A 22,212-nucleotide genomic window follows, 5' to 3' on the forward strand; every position below is an offset into this window, starting at 1 on the left:
TATGACGCTAACAGACCAAACCCATCCAATCCAAACTCTTTTTTTTATATAGTTAAACACTATAAAATTAGTTCAAACAAGGATATTTCCACTTACACACACACACTCAGACACTCTCTCTCCTTCTCTCAAAAAAAAAAAAAGAAAAAAAAAGAAAGAAAAAAGAAAAGAAAAGAAAAGAAAAACTATCCAAACTCATAGGCAAATTCCGAACACCATTTTCATTGGTGAAATATTCAGAAAGATTTATTATACCAAATAGCATCGAAGCTGGAAACCAAAAACGGTTCTTCAGGATGATTGATGGTTGTGATGGTGATGCAGCAGCAGAACACTTCTGCAGTGGCGTCACAGCCAATCAATCCCCAATCCTCCCTTAGATCACCACCACAGCCAATCAATCCCCAATCCTCCCTTAGATCACCACCACAATCACAATCACAACCACAACCACAACCACAACCGATCAATTCCCAACCAATCTCTCTCGCATCAGCGGGGCCCACTCCCCACCGCCACCACCACCACGCGGCGTTGGATCATGCTATTGGACCGCTGGTACCGATCACGGTGGCGCATCCGTCGGGGGAGCCTGCAGCCGCCTCGTTGATGGCGGCGTCCCCGCTGGCCAGGGTCCGGCTCTCGGATATCGCCCCCTACGATGGGGCTCCCGGTGGGCCCTACAACAAGGCAGTGGAGGCGCTGGCTGGTTCCTTGATGAGGCACAATGCGGCGGTCATCGAATTGGGGACTGAAGACACCGCCCTCATGCGGTGTGGCTTGGAAGCGGCACGCCTCTATTTTCGAACTAGGGCTCAGCAGCAGCTGCAGCAGCAGACTGTGGTTGCCAAGGGAAGCCGTGGAGTTTATATGTACAGAGCTGGCAGGTAGCTATCCAATTTCTGCTCTTTTTTTATTTTTTATTTTTTATTTTTTTATTTTCTCCTCCCATGTCTAGGATTAATAGATCTTTGGTGATTCCGAGAACTTTTCTGATTTGATTCAACACTTGCTCCCTCAAAACACTTCTAGATCACTTCAGAATTGCATTATCAAAAGGAAGGTTGTTTAAAAATATATGGCTTTATTTTGATCGTTTTGTAGAAAGGTTGGGGGTGGAGATTTTGCACTTTGGATTCATTAGAAGAGGAGATGAATTTACAAGATGTGGAAATAGTTAGGACGGTAGTTGCTATAAGCTTATGGAAGATGGAAGTTGGCAACAAAAATCAATATTACTTTGGCTAATTAGCTTTAGGTCAAATGGCACCTAGGGATGGCCTGAAGAGGTGACAGGGTGGGGATGGGTTTTATTGTCCTCGACTTATCTGCTCTGCTTCAACATATTTATTTAATATATATTTCAATTATTTATATTTATAATTTTAAATTTTTTACTATCATATTTATAATTATTTTTTTCTTTCATCTCTATATCCCATCTCATTAGGAATGACCAAATACCTTTAACCCGCCTCGAACATGACCTACCTACACTTGCCCCATGTGAGGCACCTCTAATCTGACCCCATCCTGCCTCATTTCCATTCCCAATGGCACTTCCTGAGTCCATGGGTTCAAAACTCATTGGGTGCGCATAATTACCAATAAAAAGTCAAGTTCACTTTGGTTATGAGAGGAAATAAAATACCCATTTTTTTTTTATAATAATTTTATTTTATCTATGCAGACTATGCCTAACTCTTCCTAGATAGATAATTTTATTAGTAATCTGAAGGTCACTGCTGACTTCATGATGCATACAACGAGAACGGAATTCTAGAAGCTTTGAGGGTCGCGATCGGTCCATTCTTGAGATTAAGTCTTTTTTCTTTTTTACTCTTCTGGAATGGTGTTTAGTTTTACCATCTTTTTCTTGTCTTTCCCTCCCTGTTTTGCTTGATCATTGTAATTTGGTTTCTTGATGTTGTTGCCTCTTTAGTACATTTCCTATGTACGGGGCTGTGTTTTTCTCTAATATATTTTTTTCGTTACTTATCAAAAAAAAAAAAAAATTTTAAGTGCCAGGGGCAATTTTTTAAATTTCCTAAATTCGGGACATGGGCTGAACAAATGGCTCATTAGGTCTTATTTTGGGTTTTCATTTAAGTTTAGTTATTTAGTTGGCTTAGTTGCAAAAGACCAAGGAGTTGAACTCTTATCTGGGTTTCAAGAAGTCCAAGTTCACTATGGATCGGTTTTAGCCATCTATTTATATGGATGTAATGTGTTCAATTCGAGAGATAATAAGTTTTCTAATTTTTAGAGAAGCTATGAAGCTTGTTTGACTTCAAGGTGTGATGCCTTGAAGTTTATTGTTTTTATTTTCTGTTCTTAACTTCCCTGTAGCCTAAAAGGCTAAACCATTGTGTAGAAATACAAAAAGAGATCCATCTTCATCATTTTACCCCAAAACCACAACGCTCTAACATGTGCAAAAGGAAATGCCAATTAACTACGGCCCCTCAAACAAAAATTCCTTGGTCAGCCACTAGGTTTGGTGATACCTTGTTGAAAGGAGGCCTACCTCAACTTTTCTAGGATATAAAGATGCAACAATGACAGATTATTTGGACCGTTCAAATGGTAGTTTTCATTGGAACCTGAGATTTTTTAGAGTGTTGTAATTTGGGAACTATAATCTTGGACTTCTGCTATACGTCATTGCTTTCAAGTTAAAATCCAACAAAAGGCTTTAAGGTCAGGGATAACAGTCCTTTTACTTGGAAAAGCATGTGGCACATTGATGCTGCCACAAGAGTAGTATTCTTCACTAGGACTGCAGCTTTGGTGAGATCCTTATGATCAATTATTGTTTTTTATTTTTATTTTTATTTATTTTTATAAGTAAGATCCTTCTGATCAATTATTGTAGAAGTGTGGAAAAATCATTATGGTTAGGTGTTGCATATACTAAATCAAATAGGGAGACAATATATCGTGTATTATTTTGGTAATATCACTAGATAAATGTGGTCTCTTGTATTTTGCTTGTTATAGGTTTGGTAGGTAATCCAAAGCTAGGAAGCACCTGCATGGATACGGGTGCGGGTGCAATATGGTGACACAAATTTTTTTGAAAAAGTAGGACACGGGTGTAGCGGAATATGTATATTAATTAATTATTAAATATATTTTTATTTATATTTTCTATATATTGCTAAGCATTTTTCTTCTTCATATAATGGTAAACATATATCAATTAATAATTATTATTATAAAATCAATTAATAATTATTTTAAGTATCACTCTTAAAATATATACTTTAAAAAATAAATAAATGATGGAAGTGAAGGAGACTGGGTCACAAATCTGTTTAAATTGAGCTTCAAAGTTCAAGTAATTTCATTGCATTTATTATTCTATTGTTCTCCTCAATTTTTTTTCAATGTTATGAATACTGTTTCGGACCTCATTTTGGTTTGTACATTGGAATGAAATACTTTGGTGCTGGTCAATTTCGGTGTACCATTTTAGAGTTACATAGAATTTATTGTAAAATTATTGTGAAAATTTTGTAAAAACATCGTAACATTACTTAAAATCCAAAACCAATATAAAGAGTAAGTCTACTACCATAACAATTTTCAAAATTTTGGCCACAACTTGCCTATGTGGCAAAGTGTAAGTGGTGGAAAAAAAATGGGTCCATGTGGTACCACAACTTTGCCACAACTTGACCAAGGAGCAATCTCCACCACATATTCTTAAAAATATCTATATACCATATACTTCTTCCCCATCTCTTTCTTCTTCTTCTTCAGTTTGTTTTCCTTTCAATTTTCCTCACTGCAACTTCCAAATTCTCAGTCTAGTTTATGCATGCAATAGTACATCTAGAGTAGAGACAGGTGATCCCATTGGTTTCATTTTCTTAACAATTTCTTTCATTTTTGCTCGCCTCCCTGTCATATCAGATTTAAGAAAAAAAAAAAATTGTGTGGGATGTGCGTGCAGTTGCGTCCAGGCCGCACGTTCTTGTCCCAGATGAGTCCGACACGGGTACAGGTACCATGTAGCCGCACCCATGCTTTCCTGTTCCAAAGACAGTTACTTATCCAAAAAAAAGGTTATTCCAAAGACAGTGTTTGAATTTTTATTAAAATGTTGGATGTGACACTTCGGTAAGCATTGCAGTGCTAAAATTTACAAGGTAATTCCTTTGTGTTTAATGTGGTGTATTTGGAGAGAAATGAATGCACACAACATGATTGGAAGGCAGCTACAACATCACCAATGTTTCCATGAACCAAAATTAAATCCTGGAAGTGGAAATATTGTTTAGGGAAAATGTGTAGAACCTTTCAAAAAGATAGTGGCTATTCAACACTCTCTAATATATACAACGAAGGGAGCCTTTCTAAAGAAGAGCCCTTTGAACTCACTCTTGCAATCTCTTCAATCTTTTGTTACGTTTTGTTCTCTTTATTTGGGACTATTCATCGCTTTGGGTTTATATTGAAAGCCTAAGGCATCAGAATTTCCATTCTAACCCTTCTCTAAAGATTTTATATTTCAAAATTATATCTAGAATTACCTATAAAACATTCTTGGTGGAAAAAAAGAGAAGGGAAATACCTTTTAGAATTTGTTAGAATTCTTTGATAGTTTGATTTTCAGATGCTAGTCTGTTTTAGGGTGTTTCTCTTGTATATGTCCCATGTTAAGGTTGGTGCTCTTTAATGAATTTTATTACTTATACAAGAATTTTTTTTATTATTCTTGTTATTGTACTGCCTTTCTACAAATAATGAATTTATGAGCTTGTCTTGTTGTAGGGCTTTAGAAGATTGGGACTCATCTCCCCCATGCATGGCTGATATATTTAAGTGCATGGGAAAGGCAGCTCGTGCTGCTCTATGTGCAATGGCAAGGTATCTTCGTTTGCGAAGCGAGTAAGTGTTGATGATCGATCTCTATTTAATACTTGCTTTGATTGTGTTTTTTCTATGTTCAATTTCTTCTATATATCTACTTACAACTGCTTGTATTGTTCAGTGTTTTCAATCATTTGCTTGATGATACCCCATTGCCTGCAAATGAGGTGTCGTCATCTGTGCTTGTTGCAACCTACTTAAGTGCTGCTTTGCAAAATGGTAAGGGTGCTATTGGAGGGGGGAAGCCAGCAATGAATGGTGAAGTGGAGAAAGGATTGGTGACATTGATTTCCTCAGACAGTCCCGGTCTTCAGGTGTCTTCCTATTACTTGATGATGACTTTGATATTAAAACGAATGTGGTTTTCTTAGATGTTGGAGTGGAAAAAAAAATTGGTAATAGTCTTCGAATGCTTTCCTGTAATTCTGTAGTTGTCCTTTATTGGCTTGTACTTATAGTTACTTGTTTGATGTGCATGTGCAATGACTTGCACCTCAAATTATATATATGAGCTATTTCCTTCAACAGGTTTGTGATCCAAATGGTCGGTGGTACTTAGCAGATGGGGGTTCAGCTCCTGGGGATCTTTTACTGCTTACTGGCAAGGCACTTAGCCATGCTACTGCTGGTCTTCGTCCTGCTGCATCTTATAGGGCTGCTCCTGATTATATGGCAGGCACTAACGGTAGTGGGAGGTACAAGTTATCTTAAAGCAATTTGTTCTTGCGATGAATTTGATGAAGCAAACTTTTAAAATATTGCATTTGACTTCCCAAGAAGTTCATTTAAATTTAGTTTTGTGATTGTAGGACATCACTTGCGTTTAGGCTCATGCCGCAGGGTAATGCAATATTAGATTGTTCTCCAATTGCAGCAGCTGGTCATGTCATTCCTCAGAGCTATGTGCCGATATCTGTAAGCCAGTTTATGGATGACCTTTCTGCAGAGGAAGATGTATTGTGCAGTCGTTCTGATAATAATTATGTAAGTAATATCTTCAAGCAACTGTTTTTTTTTTTTTTTAATAAAAAAAGAAGAAGTAAGTTATGGTCTGAAGGGGACGGGGAAGGGAAGATTTAAACCAGTGACCTCTGATTGATGGGACATGGTCCCTAGCTTATTGTTCTACTGCTACCCTTGGGGTGTTCAAGCAACTCGTCTTGAACTGAAATCATGCAGATCTCAAGGACTATCATTAATAATTACAATGTATTTTTGCTAGGTGAAGCATTTGGGGGGATCCAACCCCAGACATACTTACCTAAGGGGGTGGATGTGCAAGTTGGCCTACGGGCCAATGGCCATTGATAAGTACAAAACTGTGTGTATATTCAGTTCTATACTTCATTTTTTGGGGCTTCTTTGCATGGGAATTAGGGTTCTATATCCTCTGATGCATTAGACAACTATATCCATCTAAGCTCTAAATTCAATTGCCCAGTTTGAACAGCTTTCCATTTAGTTGTAGATAGTTATTGTTTATGCATGACAAAATTGGGGAAACTTTTCAAGTTTTGTGGCAAACCAGCATAAAAGGCTAGGAACCTTAAAACTTCATTGCCTTAAGAAGGATTATTTTTAGTTTGTTTTGTTGGACTAACATCACCATTTCATCAAATCTTTTCACTTCATGATCAAATTAGAAAACATAGTGACCCACTGAAGCTGAGATGTTTGTGGGCCTCAAAACAGATTTAGTTCAGACCATCTTTTATGGTAGTCTTTTTTGTATATATAAAACTTAATGTAATGATTTTCTGTTTTCACATCGACAACAACAAAGCCTTCCAAAATTTTAGGGTCGATTATAGATCCTCAGCAGATTAGTTAAGGTTGGCCACGTGTTCTTTTTCTTCATTCTATTCTATTTGAATTCATATTCTCTGTTACTTCCTTAATTGACAAGTCCTTTTTATTACTTCTACTAATGTTATTTTTCTCTACCTCTATCCGTTCCCTCAACTTAGATCAACTCATAATTGCTTTGCTTTGAACATGACTAAATCATCTCAAATGAATCTCCCTCACCTTTTTACCAATAGTGGCTACCCTATCTCATAGCGAATTTCCTCATTTTGAATCCTATCTTTTCCGTGTATTTCCACTTATTTTTTTTAACATTCTCATTTAAGTTATACTCATTTCCTGTTTTCACGTGTTTCCAAAATTTTCATCAATTTCCACTGCATCTCTGAAACATTAGAATTTTTGAGTTGACCAAAAAAGGAAGAAAGGAAAAGAAAGTTCTTATCCTGAGGGTAAATGTGTTTTTGCCAAACAAGATTGTGGGCCTCTATGCTGTTAGATTCAAAATAATCATTTCTACAATTGCTAATTACAAATTGGGAATGTGTTTCTTGCCAACATTATATGTACTGAAATCTTGGATTTTGGATTTGCAGGTAACTCGAAACAGTTTGAATAAGGAACCATCACTAAGAAGTGTTCTCTCCGATCCCTTATCGTAAGTTTTTGTGTTTGTACCTGGTTCTTTTCTACTATACTATTACGAAAATTTTCTTCTTCTGAGTCTCAAATTTAGACAGGGTATCACCAATTGGTAATGGTACACACACATGCATACATGTATATATTTGGTTCAAGTTACACCTAATTACAACACTTAATAACTTTACATTATGTTAAGATTTTGTAAATCCCGTCAATCCCATCATTAGAACACATCTATCCATGCTAATCATGAATGCCAAATTTCATATCAATTGGATATCAGTTTCAATCCAATTCGAAAACCAATGCATTTAGTAAATATAGAAACATAAAAAACTAAAATCTGAACTATATATGGATGAGATACGTTGTTCTTTGGTTGTCTTGATATTTAACGAGCATGATGAGTCCAATATTGGGATTAATGAAATACTTGGTCAATAAAAAAAATGGACAAAGTTTAGTTACAAAATTGGTTGTAGCCTAAGGCTACAACTTTACTCAATATCTTTTTATTGGAGGTGAATTTTGACAAATTCACCATTGGATTACATCTTCTTTTTATATCCTACATATTTGCAAAATTTTTGGAAATTTAAAGATTAATAGCAATGTCATCAATAAATTGTTTAAATTGCAAGTTTTTGTAATTTAAAATTATGCATAAAATATAAGCTTATAGGTCATATAGTAAATAATGTTTGATTAACACAAAATTTGACATATGTATTAAGAGCATAAAGAACATGCAATTCCAAAGTTAGATTTTCAAAAAGCAATATCATCAATAAATTGTTTAAATTGCAAGTTTTTGTAGTTTAAAATTATGCATAAAATATAAACTTATAGATCATATAGTAAATAATGTTTGATTAACACAAAATTTAACACATGTATTAAGAGCGTAAAGAACATGCAATTTCAAAGTTAGAATTTCAAAATATGCAGTAATATTTATTTTATTAAGTAAGGCTACAACCAGTTTTGTAGCTAAAATTTGTCCAAAAAATATTGAATAGTCTAACAATTACCAAAAATTACACCAAGTATAACTTAATCCTAAATTCTTTTTATACATGTGTGTGTACTGTGAATCCTCTATGTGTATCAGACATTGTTAAAGTGGAACATATTGTTGTGAAATCCTTGAAATGAGGCTTCACACTTCTGGAACCATTAATGGAGATAAAACTGCATTTTGGTTTTATTTTTGTTCACAAGCACACTCTAAACAAGTGAAATTAAGGTGAATTTTGATCATCTACATTGTATATATATTATTTTTTTCCCTATGTTCTTTTAGTGGAAAATGATATTTTCCCTCATATCTTTTTTTTTTTTTTTGATAATCTAATAATTAGGGGAGAGGGGCTTTGAATTCTGGATGTTTTTGTTGGAAACACTAGATGCTATCATTTGAGTTACAAGGCTCTTGGCGGATTTTTTCTCAATTCTTTTAATAGAAATCGATTAACCTTGTTTGAATTTGTGAGAAATGCCAATGAGTTCTAACTCAAATGGCATCTCTTCCCCTTGTGAGAGCAAGGTTGAGGGTGATGTCATCGGTTCAAGACTCACTGGGTGTGTGTAACTTTTGCAATCAAAAAAGATTTGTGAACATCTTACATATAAATACGTTCAAAGGGGACGTTTTCGTTTTTGCATTTCTTAGAAGTCAAGTTTGCACATGGCATTGATTTTACATATCTTTTTATGAAGGGATGTTATTTCTTGTATATCTTAAATTTACTTTGTTCCTCATGATGGTGGAATGCCCAAATAGAGTTTTTGGTCACCAATCACCATGATATATGATTAATATGTCAGGAGACATGGTAGGCTAAATTGTTTTGTCACTACTCCATCTGCAGTTATCTATCAGGAAATCTCAATTTTCATTATGAACTTATCTCTAAAGCATAATTTTAGTATTGCATATTTCTTTTTTCTTTTAATACAGAATTTCAATTTCTGAAGGTAGATTGATTTTGCTTTCTTCCCTATTTTTCTCGTAAGAAAAAATGGTTTGAAATTGCCAAGTGCCTTGTAGCTCAATTGGTTGGCACTTCTTGGTATTTCCAATATAGACGTCCAGGGTTCAAATCCCACCGCCACAACTATCGAATTATTAAAAAAAAGGCATGAAATTGTCTTTCTACATTGCATGTGTTGTTGCTGTTGTTGTTTTTACTTTAATATATATATTTGATTTGATACCTTTGCCTTTGCCTATCCAAAAAAAGAAAAAAAGAAATTGATTTTGAATTTTATCCATGTTTTAGTGGTTCATTCCTTGAAGATGCCATGGTTGTTTCTTGTGGACATTCATTTGGAGGTCTGATGCTGAGAAGAGTCGTTGAAACAGTAAGACTATCCCCTTTTGCTTACTAAAACTATTACTATTAATTTTCTTTTTGGAGAGGCCTTTGGAGTTCAATATGTGCAATAAAAATCATGGCCCTTTTTGGGTGCAAAATATGATTCAACTTTTAATATATAGTATTTATGAACAGGTAATATGTCTTCAAACAGGGAAGGGTAAAGCCCATCCCCCACCCCTCCCTCTTTTTTTTCCCCCTCTCCTTTTAAACTTACTTTAGATTTGAGGTAATAACATGGACGACATACATATTTACCCTAGTTCAAATGCTAGTTGTTTGACTTACTATGCGAATTACACAATAGAAGCAAAGCATACAGATTACAGTACTTTCAATGTTAATGTAGGAATGGACACAAACTTAAAAACTTGAAAGAAAAGAATAAGGAAATACTCGTTACCACAATTTTGAGGTCTCATCATTTTCCATGTTTTGGATTGATTAATGTGTTTCTCCTTAGCTTGATGCTTGTCTTCTCAGCTTCAACAATCTGCTCTTCCACTGTCTCTGGCTTGAATCTCCTCAAGTTGGTTGGATAGATATTCCATGTTCATAGCGTTGACTAACATATCTAGGATGCATATGGATTTCACCATGCTAAGAAGTTGATTGGGCATGGTTACCTCCATCTGGCCAAGACTTGTCTATGAGCTTTTGGTGACTAGCTTCCTTTTGGAGCCCTCTTGCTATTGGGGTGTTGTGGTGTTCCATCTCATCACGCTACGCTAGTGACTTGGTCCAATCTGATCAGCCCCACTCTGCCTAGAGCATTTTAGGTTTAATCCAATCTCGTAGAGGAAACATCAATATATATATATATATATATATATATATATATTTTTTTTTTTGATAAGCAATGAAATTTTTTTATTGAAAGCAAAGCAAGCCGAAGTACATTGGCAATACAATCAAGATCCCAAATCACAATGGTCTAACAAATTAGGAAGGGAAAAACATGAGTAGGTCTGTAAAGCTAAACTCCACTCAAGCAAGTTATAAAAGAAAAAAGATTTAATCTCGAGAATAGACCGCTTGCAACCCTCAAAACTTCTAGCATTTTGTTCCCTTCACATACACCACATTATGCAATGTGGCACAAACCTCAAAATAGTGATATTGAGATGACAACTGAACTTGCCCTATCGAGACTCTAATAACTCAACAACCCTTTGCAGCATAACCCAATGGATTCCAAACAACAGAACACCATTGTCCTCAACTCATACATAATAGGGCAATGAAGAAGAAGATGATCCACCGATTGCCCACACCTTTTACACATATTGCACGAATTGATAACTATAATTTTTCCTCTTTCGAAAATTATCTATATACATTTTACCTAAGACAGCAGACCAAGAGAAGAACGCTTCCCTAGGACCTTCGATTGCCACACCATTTTCCAAGGGAAGGACATGACTTTAGGCTGGGATAAAGAGTGATTATATCCTCGTACCTCAAAACCTCTTCTCTTAGTTGGCTTCCAACATATTTTATCAAAACCATTGCCCGCACAGATGTGGAATAGATGATCTCCATAAACAAGGCTAATGATTCTAATTCCTAATCTTGCACTGGACAAGAGAACTGAACATCCCAATGGAGTCTCCAATCAGAGAAACTCATAACCTCCGCTATTGAAGCCTCTCTAGCTCAACTAATACTGTAGAATTTTGGAAAAGCTTCCTTAAGAGGACAATCTCCACACCACGCATTCTCCCTGAATTACTCTAGTACCATCGCCCACATCATACTGAAGAAAGCTATAAAAAGTCAACCTTTCTCAGCTAATGGATTTCCAAAGGCTAACACCACATGAACTTGACACAGGATTGGTGCCCCCCCCCCCCCTCCCATTCACTCATTCTCCCAGAATTTTACTCTATTATCATCGCCCACATCATAACAAGGCTTGGTTATATCTTCTCAAACACCTAATGCCTAACTTCCCTCCATTCTGCACCTAGGAAGCGCATACACTTCTTTTGGGGTATTGTACCCTTGTCGTACTGGTATTGTAACCACCGTGTCATGTTATAATTTTTCGGAAGTTACTGTGTTGCTGTGTTGGACTTGTACTGGTATCTGTGGCCATGCTTCCTAGTTCTGCACTGGTTCACAAATTTGAGACCATTTCACTAGGTGATTTTAGGTTCATCACCAATACCACATAGAAGAAAATCTCTTTGTAACTTCTCCATACGATTTGCCACCTCCACCAGAATAGGAATTAGAGAAAGAAAATAGGTAGGCAAGCTGGATAGAGTACTTTTAATTAGAGTTACCTTACTCCCCTTAGATAACTACAATCTCTTCCATCCTATTAGTCTGTGATCCATCTTCTCCAAAATTGGATTTCAGATCTTCTTCTTTGTGGATTTAATGCCCAAAGGAAGACCAAATACTTCAGCTGGAAAAAAACATCAATTTTCTTGAGCAAAGATAATTTTTTCAACTAATCTAAACTACTGAGTTCAATCTGTAGATTCATGATGCCTGGTTCCAGGTGTGCTCCAAAAGTCTAAATACAATGATGCAATTATGGCTATTAATCTTAAGTACAATAATATTTCAGAAAACTATATGAGTCATGACAAGTCGCCATAGGTAACCACAAAGACTCTGGACAAGCTTGGCTGCTGACACCTAAAAGTATTCACTGCTGTACCTATGTTGTCTCTTCTACATAATTTGACTGAAAGTCATGCCTATAAGCTACCAATATGGGATTTGGATGGGGTGCAATTCGCCCCTCCCTACACAAACATTTTTACTATTTTTTAACTTTTTACTCATTTTTCATTTTTTTTTATTCAAGGGCTGAGATTGAAAGTTGCTTTTTCAACTCTCAATCTCAACCCTTGATAGCTATTCTCAATCCCAAAATTTCACTTATTTGGTAGTGAAATTTTGTCTTGCCTACACAATGGAGCTTTCAATTGTCTTGCTGTTCGTCTTCATGCCAAGCAGTTGAAATGGTGCAATTTGTTGAATTACACAGGCATATACCTCGCAACATGAAATTTGCAAGACAATTAAATGTCTCATTGTGTAATTGGTTGTACAGCTTCTGATTGGTTCAACTGGATGGTGCCTTTCTATAATTAGTTTTGAGTGTAGGAACCCACTAACACGTACACATGCATGTGTATGCCCTTGTTATACAACCATGTTTTAGGATTTATATTTCTTCCCTTGTTCCTGGGACTTCTGGTTCTACCCTTTCTGAATTTCAATGAATCCATACCCATATTTGTAAATATTATGGAAAATACTTCTCCTCTCACATTCATGGTGGACCTCACCATGAATTTAATGAGGAGACCCCACCATGAATGTAAGAGGTGGGAGCACCATTCACCATGCTCCAAAAGTACTTAAGAATTACTCAATATAAAAATAAGTGTATATCCAAGGTTGTACCCGGTGATCAAAGCTCCCATTTTTGCAGGGTTTGGAGAGGTGATTGGTAGGCTAATTTTGTTTTGGAGAGGCTGGTTTCCAGAATTGAACCTGTGACCTATATATATATATATATATATATATATTATTATTATTATTAAAAAAGAATGCTGTCCCTAAGATGTGTTTCATGGTGTCATTTATCATGTCTAAATTCTAGTTATGCTCTTTTCATTACCTTTATGTGATGAATTCATTACTTCTAGATGGGAAGAGGCAAGAATCATAACTACAATTATTGTTTTCATCACAGTCTAGATGTACCGTTTGCAGTGCAGAAATTGAGAACGGGCCTTTAATCCCTAATCATGGTATATTCCACCACCTTTAAAAAATAAAATTATACATTTTCTCTCACTCACTCTCGACTATATTGTTTTTCATCCAACTTATAATTATAATCATGTTACATCCTAATTCACTTTTCTTGAGTTTTTTTTTTTTGGGGTTAAATTTTATTTGGATTGATTTCCTTCCCAGCTCTTAGAGCAGCCGCTGCAGCAGTGAAACATGAGGATGATCGAAGGCTATTTCATAATGCTACTCTGCGGAAGCGTCGGAAAGAAATGGGTGACCATACAGATCCATTGAGAAGATCGAACAGGGTATGCTTCAAATGAGTGCCTGCTATTTCTATGAATTATTCTATATTGACCTTAACATAAGTTTTTTACTGGTTTTGAGAGCTGAAATGGTAGAAGAAATGGACATGGATTGGATATTTCTATTATTTGGTCTATGCACATGTTTTTGACTGGTTTTGGGAGCTGAAATGGTAGAAGACATGGAAATAGATGTGGATATACAACGCAGAGAGGTGTAACACTTAATAAGTAGAAGATAAGTAATGTTGATTACAATCTAATGACATTCTACGAAACAAAGTGGTAATTTCTGTGAAAAAGACTTAATTATCTATACTTATAAAAAAAAAAAGAAAAGAAAAAGGCTTAAATGTCTATATTCTAGAAACATTTGCCAATGAGATCTCGTTTGAATGGCAATTCCTCCCCTCATAAGAATGGGGTGGAGGGTGACATCATAGTTTTAAAGCCCACTGCAGTTGTGTGTAACTTACCAATCATGAAGAAAATATTATGGAAGCATATTGGACCATATCTTAAATGTTTCATGTGCATATTTTTCTAGGAAAGATTTTCTTTACAAGTTACACCCGGTATAACTTTACTATGTTTGGTGGAATTTAAGCAGAAAATTCTTTCTAGTAATGTCTTCTAGTAAAAATAAATTTTTTTTTTTTTGGTAATGACATTGAATTGGTTATTGAAAAGGTTAACATCTTCATGCTACTTGTAAAATGTTTGCTTGTGCTTAGGCCCAGAGCATCATTATAATAAATTGACATTGGAAAGTTTGATTCTCGAAAGCCTATAGAACAATCTGACCTTGTAAATCAACTTAGTAAATAATGAATGGCTTTTGGGAGATATTTGCAAGTAAAAGATGGTGGTAGTGTTTCATATGAACAATGGTCCAGCAATTTGCAGGAACTTGTGAAATGCAACCCACTGCCCATTGTCATTACTCATTAGAGTTTTTCTTTCTAATGAATAAATAAAGGATATTAGCCACATGATTGTCTTTAGGAAAATGGAGATGTTACTGCAGATGATGGGCTCAATCGGGGGGTGCAGTATCCATTTTCAGTAAACGAGAAAGTGGTAATTAAGGTGATATTTTTTTTGCAACTTTTTCCTGCTATTATCTATTGGCCATGACAAATTCTACTTTTCCAATATAAAATTTAAGGCAATACTTCATTTTGCAGGGAAACAGGAGGACGCCAGAAAAATTTGTTGGGAAGGAAGCAGTCATCACATCACAATGTCTCAATGGCTGGTGAGTTGGCAGGATCTAACTTCATACACTTATAATGGTGTTCTATTTTTATACATATACTGATGCAGAATGAAGGGCCCAAAAAGGTAATAACTAAAGTGAAGACCATAAAAAGTTTGTCCAATTTCAAGGCTGAACATTTTGTGGAACGTTAATTTCATGATATGTTAGAGTAATTAAGCATCCTAGTGTTTTTGAAAGAGGTAGATTCTGCACAGTTTTATCCAGAAGGCATTTTTTTCCCTATCCAAGGATATTTTTTGTGACCATATGTGATTACTAGTGTCCTTTTCTGTTTTGTGGCTATATATTTTGTGTCCTTTCCTATTTTTCTCATTAGGTGATTACTAGCATTTGTTTTGTGGCTATTCTTAGCCCGTCAATTTCTGTAGGTTTTGTAGAATTAGTTTTTAGTCCAAGTATGTTTACTTGGATGAACTTTGTCCTTTACTTTTTTTCCATGTGTTTCTCTTCAACCATGGCATGTGTTAATTTGCCACTGTTTTGAAAACTGGATGAGACTGGCTGGTTGGACCTGTTTAATTGAGTACTGGCCTCGAGTATTGTTTGGTTTTACCCAACTAACCTTGTCTTTTCAAAACTGGATTGGACTGTTGAAACGACTGCTCCAACCAGTTAACTGTGAATTGAATTGGTCATAACAAGGTGGTTAATTGGAAACATTGCTTGATATGTTAATACTGGGTAAACTGAAAAAAAAATCATTATTTATTGTGTCAATACCGTGTTAAATGAAAAAATTTATGACATATCTCATGTAGCATGTGATGACATAGTTTTTGAAGTGACATGATGATGTGGTATGTGAAGTGACCCAAGTGTGTGCATGGGAGCATGTGGCTCAATTGCATGGGAGTAGCTTTGGCCAAGTATGACGTGCTAGCAAGGAGCAGGGCAAATTTCCCTCATGCGATTAGTTAGTTGTAGCATGTGCATGCGTATAATTTTAGGAATTAGTTAGGCATGGCATGTGCTCCCTCATGTGTGATTATTTTTGATGTGTTGAATGATCTAAAGCTTGAGTTAGGCAAGTGTCTTTTAGCATGTGATAAATATGCAAGCTAGTGTCTATGAAGTTAGTTATAGCATGATGATGTCATAATAAAATTAAGTACATGCAAATGCTACAATTAACTAATCACTAAAGAGGGAGATTTTCCTTGCTAGCACGTCATACTTGCCAAAGCTACACTCCTATGCAATTCAGTCACATGCTCCCATGCACACATTTGGTCCCTTCAAATGCCATATCATCAGGTCATGTGCAATGTCATCACATGCTACATTAGTCTTAATCTGATTATCAGTTGAATTTCAGTTTGACATCCAGACTAGGAATCACTCCCTTGTCTGGTTTGGTCTTTAGAATCACGACATCCACTTAATTTTCTGAATTTATAATTTATTTTATTTTGCTCTTGGAATTTTATTGAATCTATAATCTTCAAATGTATATTGATGTGATCTGGCATTGTTCGAAATCCTTTATTGGCTTAATGTAGGAAATTTTTCAAGGGAGAAAAAAAGTATGCAATTGATTTTGATAACCATGGGGTCATTGTACTTCTCTCTCTCTCTCTCTCTCTCTCTCTCCATTGTTTGTTTGGAGGGATTTTAGGGAGGATGGAAATTTAGGAGAGAAGTGGAGAGAGAAGTTTTAATGGGTGTTTGGTTGGAAGATGGAGTGGAAAAAAATGTGGTAGGGCCCAGGTGTTTTTTCCTTTGGCCCACCAAAAAGTTTTCTTTCCAAAATGGGGAGAAAATTGAGGGGAGAAAACTGAAGCCCCAAAATGGACGAAAATACCCTTGTGCACTTGCACATCGGTTCGTCCACATCAGTTTTTTTTTTTTTTCTTCGTCCACTTTCATGTACACAATTTTTTGGCTAAAAATGTGTTACTTTTTTGTTTTATTTAGTGAGGACATTATTGTAAATTTATACCTATTTTTTTCCATCCTCTCATTTTTCTTTTCAACTAAATAAATAAAATTTCTATCTCTCCACTTTTCCATCCTCCCAACCAAATGCAAATGAAAGAAAACTAAATTTCTTCTATCTCACTTTTCTATTTCCTCCCAATTTTCTATTCTTCCCCTTATTCACTCCAACCAAGCAGACCCTAAATGAAGATTGTCAAAAGGCAATTTGTGTCTTGAAGTTGAGAAAGGAAACAGAGCAACTCATCTTATTTTTGTTTTCTTTAGCTTTCAGAAAAGCTAGTATTTTTGTTTATACCAAAGTGTCAACTTTAATGACATGTAATGGGTTGTGTGTGGAGAGAGAAATAAACAGCTGATCTTCAAATTCTTACTGAATGTAACATATGGTTCCCCGAGGGCAATACTTTTGAGATGATTATAATGACCTGATAAGATATTGGGTTTCTGCACCTTTGGTGCCAGTACCAGCTTGCATTCTTTCCATAAAACACCCTGGCCCAAACAACATCCACCCTCCCAAAAAATAACAATGAAGATAAAAACTCAGATGAGTACTTGAGCTCTAGGACGAGCTCTGGGATTTGATTTTAAATTCTGCATGTTATTCAGTGCCCAAAACACTAGTGCAGTATAATTGAATATTTCCCTGTTGTTTTGTTCCTTATATTTTCTTCCCAGGTACTTGCTTAGGATTATTGGAACTGGAGAGAATGTCCGCCTGCAGTACCGTTCTCTTAGGAAGATATTGAGTACAGCAGCAATTGATGACAGATGTCCACCACAGCAGATTCAGAACAGTAGCTGATAAATTAAATTTCTTTTAGTACTAGATGCTCAAACCTTAAACCTTGATAGTGAATAATTAAAAATCTCACCTTTTTCGGCTCCTACCAGGTATACGAGTTCTTACTAGTTATTGTAATTGAATGTAGTTTTTATGTAGCCAGAAAAGAGGTAGTCTGTTTGAATGCTAGAGTTCCTGATACCTGTCAAAAGCTTGTAAATTATTAAAAGAAAAAATATGACTTAGGTAGTGATTAAATTTTAGCTCAAAATGAATATGAAAAATTAATTTTTGCCAAGTGAACTTTCGAGTTTAGAATGTTTTTACCACCACAGTTAGATTATGTTTAATTATTGATCATTGCTTTGTGAAATGCCAATTATCAATTCATTATCTAGAGACTAGAATATTAGTTAAATAAATGGATGACAGAATTAGGTCACAAATCCTGTTTGTGTTTGCTGTTCTTCACATTACAAAAAAATACACCATGGAAAACGCTGTGTGAGATAATTGTCACTTAGCCTGGTGATTTTTTGAAAGAGGAATAATATGTCCATAACATTTTTACAACAAATCTTAAGTGGCAGGTTGTTACTGGTTGTTATTGTTGGGGCAAAAAAGTAATTTTAGTGTTAGGTTCAAATTTGAACCAATAACAACTAACCATTTATGATTTGTTGTGAAAATGTTATGGACGTAGTACTTCTCTTTTTGAAAAAGCCAGTGTAAAAATTGTTTTATAAGAGTCCTTGGAGCAATTTTTGGTGTTTGGTAAGAATAATTGGCTGATTGCTGGATCAAAATAATTCGGGCTCAATTCTACATTGATCCAGAAATGTGATGCTGATAATTCTTATAAAAAAAAAAAAAAAAACCAACGCTGAAGCTTTTGTCAAAGTTTAATTTGGAAAAGAATTTCTCAAATTTGGTATGTTTTAATATCACTACTTTCATGGTCTAATCTATAATAGGTTTAGTGTCCAGTGGCATTGAACCCGTTGAAATGATAACATATGTTCACTTTTAGACACATGTCACTATTTGACTGGGTCTAGTGCACTGGACCTAAACTAAGTCTAATCTTTATTCATCTCAAAGTTGCATCTTCCACTTGGAATTTCATCCTATATTAACTCTCATCAATGCTTTTGCTCTCTTTTAAGTAAAATGCACTCTGTTTTTAATGAAATTAATGTACTGTTTTCAAAAAAAGAAACAAGTAAAAGGATATATTATAATAAAACCGAAAAAAGGTGAAAATTGTAAAATCCCAGTTTACTTGTCCGATTAATAAGCGTGTGAGTGTGATATGCACAATAAGCGTGGCTTAACAGCAAAGTCGGTCATATGAATATTATGTTAGTAGGCATAACATAGTTTGGTTTTACGATTGGGCATGACTTCCTCTTCTGGGTTAGCATAGATTTTCTATCTCTTATTATGATTCCATGAGCTGATGAGCTCTCAATCCAAATCCATATTGCTTACCTTTCTTTATTACAAGTCTACTTGCCTTTATATGCACCAATGCCATGCCAATGCGTGATCAAACAATGACTACCAACACAAGCGGCCAGCGTTACGTATTCGTTGAGCTATTTACGCTTTTTCATATTCTTTAGTTATAACAAACGGTCACACTACTACCTGTCCTGTTCCTCCATGGAATTCAGCTGATTCAAAACTCAAAAACTGTATGCTAAATTTGCTACCCACGCACAAAACATTACTAGTAGTTTTCATTCTCTCGAGGATCAAACTTACTCCAGGACAGAATCCTATGTTAAGTTTGTTAGGTTCTGAATTAAATAATAATCAAAGTTATTTTTGGTCAAAGAGTCATCATCGTTAAGTTTTTGAATGCATCAACTCATTTCAAATGAGTTTCAAGATGAACTTGTATAAAGTTCTACAGCATTTTAATTAGGGCCTTGTCCTTTTTATGGAGCTAATGGTTTTTATTTAGGCAGAAATGCACTTTTCATCTCGACCTTTTGCCCCAATTCTCATTTTGGTCTTTACATTTTATTTTTATTACATTTAGTCTCTATTTAGAAAAATGCCGTCTATTTTAGTCATTTTCGTCAGTGTCCTAATGAGAAAATCCTAAGTGGCAAACGGCAGTATAAAATATCATTTTCTCTCTCATACGTGTCAACAGACCTCATGACTGTTCACCTTCCCGCCTGAAATTACTCCATGTGCTCCTCACGTGATACTCTCATATGTGTGTGTCGGTAACTTTTAAACCTCCACCTCCAATGGAATATCAATCCCTAAACTCCATTTTTCACGATTTGAGCTCCTTTTTCCCAAATTTCTTGCTCTGCTCCTCTCGTACAGCTCCTCTTGTACATTTGAGCTCTTCTGCAGCTGCCCTTACCACGTAATCACATAACGTGGAATCAAGCTCGGTATCAATTGCTGGAAACCTGAGGAGAAGAGGTCCAACGTGATACTTTTGTGGCGAGAAATCGGTGGTAGTGGTGTCGTGGACAGCGGACAACCCTGGCAGGAGGTTCTACAGTTGTCCAAATTACTGGGTAATGTCTACTATTAGAGATATTTTAAATTTTTTTTTTGTAGTATACATATGGATTCAGTCTTCGAGTTCAATTTCAGGTTGCACGCAAGTGTAGATTTTTTTGAATGGTGTGATGATGAAATATGTGAGCGTGGCAAAGTGCTCATCCCAGCGCAGAGGCAAAGGATTATGACACTTGAGGCTCAGATTGCAAGCTGCAAAAGGAGAGAGAAGTTTCTGGCAGGAATGTTGGCATTGTCTTTGGCGATCTGCCTGTGTTTGAGTTATGTCTTGGGTTGGTTAGATAGGTGGGTGGTCTCTTGGTTAGATAGGTGATTTTAGTTATGGAAGGTATGTAGTTTGGTTAAATTGGTGGGGTTAGTTTTTGCAGATGGTTAGTGAAACTGGGTCTGGTGTTGTTGGTATGTTTTTGTAGTATTGAGATTCAAATAAAAAATTTCCCACCTGATGCTCTACTTGTAATTGGAAATAGCTATGAATGGAACAACATTTTGGGTTAATGCTACTTCCTTAGTTAGAATCCGGCCTTTACATTTTTGGCTTCTGAGTTTACAACTTTTGATCTTAATTTAGGTAATGGGTCATTATAGTTTTGTCTCTGATATAATGACATGAAATGACCTGATATGGTATGCTACTTCTCATATCTCCCAAACTATCACAACATGGCAACAAGAAGAATGCATGTTCTCATACTTCCCAAACTATCAGAAATGACAAGAAGTAATTAAAATACAATTTGCTTGATAATTTAAAAACCTGCTTCTCAATATAGAAAATGCTATTCAAAAACTGGGAGAACATAATAGTACTTCTCATATTTGCCAAACTATCACAAAATATCAACAAGTAAACGAGAACATTGTCAATTTGCTTTCAATTCAGCCATATACTGCTGCTGCAATTAAAGTTTTGATGTAGCAAAATAAATACCTAAAAGAGGCCATTGTTCAAGCGTTACATTATTACACCAAACTTAAGCCAACTGTTTAGCCATTACAAAATAAAGCCAAAAAGGCTTGAACAAAACAACAAAAACCCAAGGGACTTCAGTATTCAGTGTCTTCTTGGACCATGCACAAAGGACTGGCTCTCAGCAAACCTCATTGCTTCCATGTACTTTGATGCATTATGAGTTAAGTTTAGAGTCTCAACTGTGATGACATGCTCTTCTTCTGCCTTTTCTGGCGTGGGTTGGATGTAGTATCACTTGAGTGTGGAGGTGCACTTTTATTGGTAGTAGTGTTAGGGGTTGGAGATGCACTTCTGAGGATAGCACTGTTGGAGGTTGGAGGTGCACTTCTGTTGTTAGCAGTGGTGGGTGTATTAGGTGTACTTCTATTCACAGCAGTGTTGGCCTACACACAATCTAAGGTTAGTACAGTTATCATTTAAGAATAATATGCTATTGCCAATGTCCACACAATTTGTTACAAGGGAAGAGTTTACACAGTTTACTTGCCTAGGCCTCTTATTGGTTTGCTTGGCATTCCCTGGTAGGGAAGAATTACCCCCAACCTCTCCCTTGCAGTTTCTTCTATTGTGCTCTAGTTTGCCACAAGACTTGCACTGCTTGGAGATGCCTACTCTCCTTCCTTTCCTTCCACTTCTTGGTTCATCAGACTCCTTAGCACTCTTCTTCTTGGGCCTACCAGGAGGTCCTCTCTTGATAGGGGGTTGTACAGGTGGAAGGCCACTTGGTCTCCACATGTTCTAACCATTAATTAGGTTTATCGGTGGCTCATAGTAGGCCTGGTAAGTGGTCACTTTGTAATAGTCATGCACATACTTCTCAACCTCCTCTCTGTTGAAAATATGCAGGAAATGGCATGGGCACATGGTATACGTATTATGTCCCATTTCCTTACATCTGCACTTGGATTTAG

General features: G+C 35.9%; 1 protein-coding gene and 1 long non-coding RNA gene across 3 annotated transcripts; both read left to right on the forward strand.

Moving 5' to 3' along the window:
* Positions 1-18,100, forward strand: LOC142628157 (uncharacterized). 2 transcript variants are annotated; one of them, XR_012842997.1, is made up of 12 exons: positions 1-887; positions 4,780-4,896; positions 5,000-5,192; positions 5,407-5,573; positions 5,688-5,862; positions 7,281-7,342; positions 9,612-9,693; positions 13,426-13,483; positions 13,653-13,777; positions 14,754-14,863; positions 14,962-15,032; positions 17,673-18,100. XR_012842997.1 is itself a non-coding variant. In XM_075802176.1 (12 exons), exons 1-12 carry the CDS (start codon positions 304-306, stop codon positions 17,797-17,799), a joined length of 1,845 nt encoding a protein of 614 aa, XP_075658291.1. In that variant the 5' UTR covers positions 1-303; the 3' UTR covers positions 17,800-18,100. The 2 variants fall into 2 exon arrangements, 1 of the variants encoding a protein (XP_075658291.1); XM_075802176.1 differs by having other exon boundaries at positions 14,780-14,863.
* A 1,935-nt stretch (positions 18,101-20,035) lies between these two features.
* On the forward strand, positions 20,036-20,826 carry LOC142629790 (uncharacterized). Its single transcript, XR_012843119.1, has 2 exons — positions 20,036-20,324; positions 20,404-20,826. It is a non-coding gene; the product is annotated as an uncharacterized LOC142629790 (long non-coding RNA).
* The last annotated feature ends 1,386 nt before the right edge of the window (positions 20,827-22,212 follow it).

This window comes from Castanea sativa, chromosome 3 (genome assembly GCF_040712315.1).
Source record: "Castanea sativa cultivar Marrone di Chiusa Pesio chromosome 3, ASM4071231v1".
In the NCBI taxonomy this organism is placed as follows: domain Eukaryota; kingdom Viridiplantae; phylum Streptophyta; class Magnoliopsida; order Fagales; family Fagaceae; genus Castanea; species Castanea sativa.

Bases quoted from the DNA above. Each gene is read 5' to 3' on its own strand.
- LOC142628157 (XM_075802176.1), top strand. From the start codon at position 304: ATGGTTGTGATGGTGATGCAGCAGCAGAACACTTCTGCAGTGGCGTCA. The intron at 888-4,779 runs GTAGCTATCCAA...GTCTTGTTGTAG, and splicing joins TATATGTACAGAGCTGGCAG to GGCTTTAGAAGATTGGGACT. The intron at 15,033-17,672 runs GTGAGTTGGCAG...TTTTCTTCCCAG, and splicing joins TCACAATGTCTCAATGGCTG to GTACTTGCTTAGGATTATTG.